The 3,887-nt window shown below is 49.4% G+C and overlaps 1 protein-coding gene across 1 annotated transcript; it reads right to left on the bottom strand.

Annotated features, from left to right (window-relative positions):
- Positions 1-572: 572 nt before the first annotated feature.
- LOC144172823 (cytoglobin-1-like) lies at positions 573-3,096 on the bottom strand. Its single transcript, XM_077701450.1, has 3 exons — positions 2,641-3,096; positions 1,711-1,894; positions 573-580 (listed from the first exon to the last, which is right to left on the bottom strand). The coding sequence occupies exons 1-3, from the start codon at positions 3,094-3,096 to the stop codon at positions 573-575; spliced, it is 648 nt and encodes a 215-aa protein (XP_077557576.1).
- Between the last annotated feature and the right edge of the window lie 791 nt (positions 3,097-3,887).

The following is a 3,887-nucleotide window of genomic DNA, read 5'->3' as shown; positions in this document are numbered from 1 at the left end:
ATTTCTTTGTAATTTTCTGCGTACGGACGCCGCAACCAAGGGCTTAAAAAGGCCGGCTCTGAGGAAGCACTCTGTGAGGAAAAGCCACACCTCGTGGTTCTTGAGGTAGAACGGCGGAGGCGATGGGAAGGTCGCGGTATTCGGTGGAGTGGTGCGATCACGAGGAGTCGAGTAGCTGGGCGCAACCTGCTTTCAGTGGCCGCAGGTTTACGGGGGGTTTTTGGTGAAGCTGGGTGGTGGTGTAATGTTACTCCGCCCTAGGGTTAAAGCTTGAGCACAGGGATTCTGCAAGGCGGTCAGCGTTTTTACCATGCTAAAGTGCGTTACGGCGTGCTTGGGGACAGTGACCAGGGGCGCCATGACGTGATTGTGGTGGGATAGACTTATGACGACGATCGCGTTCACGTAGTCATGAAAGACGTCGTACGGCCGCTCGCCATTATCTAGGAGCCCACACCGTAGGGGACCGTAGGTAAGACAGTGCTAATGTGGCAGTGCTCAGCCGGTGAGACAAAAGTGAGAATGCCAAAGTGCGCTTACATTTTGAGGAACCTGGCTGGGGGGAAGCGCCTCTAGAAGGCTGCAAGGGAAGAAGCGGTATGGTGAAGCGGGGCTCCATGCTGCCGGCGTCCGGGTAACAAATTCATGTAGGCGCCGACATAGTTTTTCGGCAGGCTCAAAATTTATTTGCCTATGTTATACGATGGCAGCTGGAGGACGGAATCGAGGAGCCACCGCATGCTGCGGCCGAGAAGACCAGAAGCCGCTGTCGTTGTTGCAGTTGTTGCTTTCTGTGTTGGACATACTCACTTGATGGATCGGCCAGGATCTGGAGGTTTTGATGGCTGAGGAGGCCGCTTTGCCAAGCTATGATTGAAAAAAAATTGTTTGAAGAACAAGTTTATGATTAAATTATAATTTTTAGGCGAATAGTGTGAACTAGGCGAGGAGATGTGCGAAAAAGCGTTTTATTTCATACTACGCGAATAAACTAGATGAAAGTAGACATGGTATTTCTCTGACGTTCCTCGTCCTTCCTGCTGAGGCCAGGCGCTACTGATGATGACAGCAGACCCATGATTATGTAGAAAGGCTCTTGTAGGTAATGAAGGAGTGGCTGCTGCAAGCTCGAGTGAAAGGCACAATATTATCACCAAGAAGGTACAGCTAGACGACAGACTGCGAAATCGCGAGGGAAGTGGAGCTTTAACTAAACCTCGGGCATACCCTTCCCTATCGCTCATGAACCTAGGTTCATTAAGTGTTAAACGTCGGCCGTTCTGTTCCCCCGTTAAAACCTTTTTTGAGACAGAGTGTTTACTGTCCCACCCTGGCAAGCCCTTCGTGCCCAGCCAAAAGTCCTATTAGCTGTATATAGGTGGACGCCACGTGGGACGATAGGTTAAAATACAGAAATTCTTTATTCATACTCCATAATGCTAACCACATAAAGGTGACGAAACATCGGTCTTAATTCCTAATTTCAAATGCGTAAACGACCAAAAACGTCTTGCACGATTTCTGACACAGTTCCAGGGCATTCTTGTGGAACTCAATGCTTTTTGGTATTTGTGGTTCGGGAATTCCGGAGCGGCGCTGCTTTGGATTTGCTTCTCAGCGGAGTTGGTATATTACTCTGTATCCCCAGCGGTGTCGCCAGACCGTGTGATTGGCCCCCTGACCTGGAAGCCGACTCAGATTTTGCGCTGCCTTGGCTCTTCACATCGGCGGCTGGCTTGTCGCCTTTGAAGTCCTTGGAGTGAGCAGAAGACTTCGTGTGTCCCACGTCCTGGTACTGCTGGAGAAAAGGAGGCTTGTAGGCTGTTTTCGTTGTTGAACTCGAAATCGTCGCATCCGCCTGGTCGTAAACTCTTCTTGTGATGGTGTTCATGAACTGCATGTGAATGTAAGGAAGAAGTTCAGTTATAGCCTGAGAACATCTGCCATACGAAGCACTATGTTTGGTGTCACTCTGAGAAAACACCTTAAACTCACAAAGATCAAAACTTTGAAAGAGCCACTTTCGCGATAGCTCTGTGTGAACAAATTTTTCTAACAGGGTGTAGCGTTGCAAATTACCAGGAATGGTGTCCCGTTAGAACAAACGAAAACCTCACCCAAATTTCTGCAAAAGCACAGGCATATTAGGGAGCGTAACTGTGTTCTTTATAAAAAAAGCAGTGATGCTTTACAGCAGGTAAATTAAAATCAACGCACCTAGGTGAAGGGAAGTACCAACGGGAAGCGTAATATCTGCCCGTAAAACAGGATGCCTTGAACTCTCCCGCCCACTAGGGCCGCGCTGATTCTGTAATAGCTTCTTACCACACCATGGAACAGCTCTTCTGACATAAATTGGTATAAATGTAGCTTCTCACACAAACATTTGGTTAAAACCTTTTCCTACATTTAAAACACAGAGTTTTTGAGTGGGTCGTTAACATAAGCATCAGCCAGAAAAAATGTCACTCTTGCTTACTCCCCTTAACACACCCTCATGAAGAGTGCATTTGTTTTTAAGCGATAGTCCCCTAAATGCATGATGCGAAATTTTCTACGTTTTCCTCAAACCCAGCTTATGAAAAGAAAATTGTTCCCACAGATCTTTACTGGACATTTTACGACAAAGGCATCCCTCACCTCGAAAAACTTCACCCAGGCAGCTACGACGGGTGGGGTCATGAAACTCCTGTTCCTTGCCTCCATCTCTTCAAGGACGGCGGAGAAGAAACCCTCGAAGTTTGGGGGTCGGACTCCGACGTGCTTCGTATGGTTGACGGCATTCCTGTGGATTAGCTCAGAAACCACATCGGGATCGTCCAGGCTCTCAACGATGGCCGAAAGCTGGAAGCCCACCACGCAGGCGTGCGCCTTGAACTTGGGGTTGCTGGGAAGCGTCTCCAGATCCGCATGCTTAAAACGCTCAAAGAGCTTCTGGTACTCGGGGTACTTGCGAAACATCCGCCGGAAGACAATAACTCCGAAGTCGGGGTTCTTTCGGGTGAAGTTTCGCCAGCTGTCCCGGACAAGCCTCTCCTCTCGTGGGGTCATCCCTGTCCGTGGGTCGGCCACGTCCTTTAGCAAGAGGTTCCCCATCGCTGATTCCTCAAGGTCCGCTATTGTTCTTCGTCATCTTCTACGTCCTGCTATCATGGTGCCCCGAGGACAGACCCCCTATCGCCATTGGTACCCTTCGCGGCAGTACCTGTTATTTAAAACCTAGATGTTGTGTTGTGGGACGGTGTGCTGCGGCTTTTGGGAGGAGGGGATGTTGTGTTTTGTAATGTAGTTCTGTTTATGCCACCAGGTGTCGTACAGTGCTAAGGTGGACAATTTCCAGTATCATCATCAGTAAGCGCAGCCCGGTTTTAAATAGCATGTAACAACAATAAACGCTCTTTTTTCAGTGGGTACAAGGTGGCGTCTGCATCTCTATGCTACGTATTTTGACTCGTTGCGCTTGATATACAACATAATGGCGACGAGGTAACCCTTTTCGGTTTCGGGCGGAACGGCACGTCAGTACTCAAGTACGGCATACTGCAATCTTCTTCGATGGCACTGACGCCGCCGCCGCAGTTTCGACCGACACCGGGAAAGCCCGCCATATCATGGACGCAATGGCGTCGGCTGTTCGAGAACTACCTCGTAGCGTCGGCAAACGACGTGTACCTTCCAGCACACTGCAAGGCGCTCTTTCTACATTGTCTAAGGGTCGAGGGACAACGAATTTACTACACGCTACCAGAGAAGCAATCTACAGAGGACGACGACGAATTCAAGGCTGCTCTACAGACGCTCGAGGCGTACTACTCAGCAAGTACTAACGTTGTCATTGAACGCCAGCGGTTTGGTCAACGCGTTCAGTTGCCGGATGAGACCACGGA

Source organism: Haemaphysalis longicornis, unplaced genomic scaffold (assembly GCF_048455015.1).
Source record: "Haemaphysalis longicornis isolate Haplotype H1 unplaced genomic scaffold, Haemaphysalis longicornis Haplotype H1 scaffold_26, whole genome shotgun sequence".
In the NCBI taxonomy this organism is placed as follows: Eukaryota; Metazoa; Arthropoda; class Arachnida; order Ixodida; family Ixodidae; genus Haemaphysalis; species Haemaphysalis longicornis.
The sequence above is the reverse complement of the archived record's forward strand: the minus strand, read 5'-3'. Positions and strand labels throughout refer to the sequence as shown.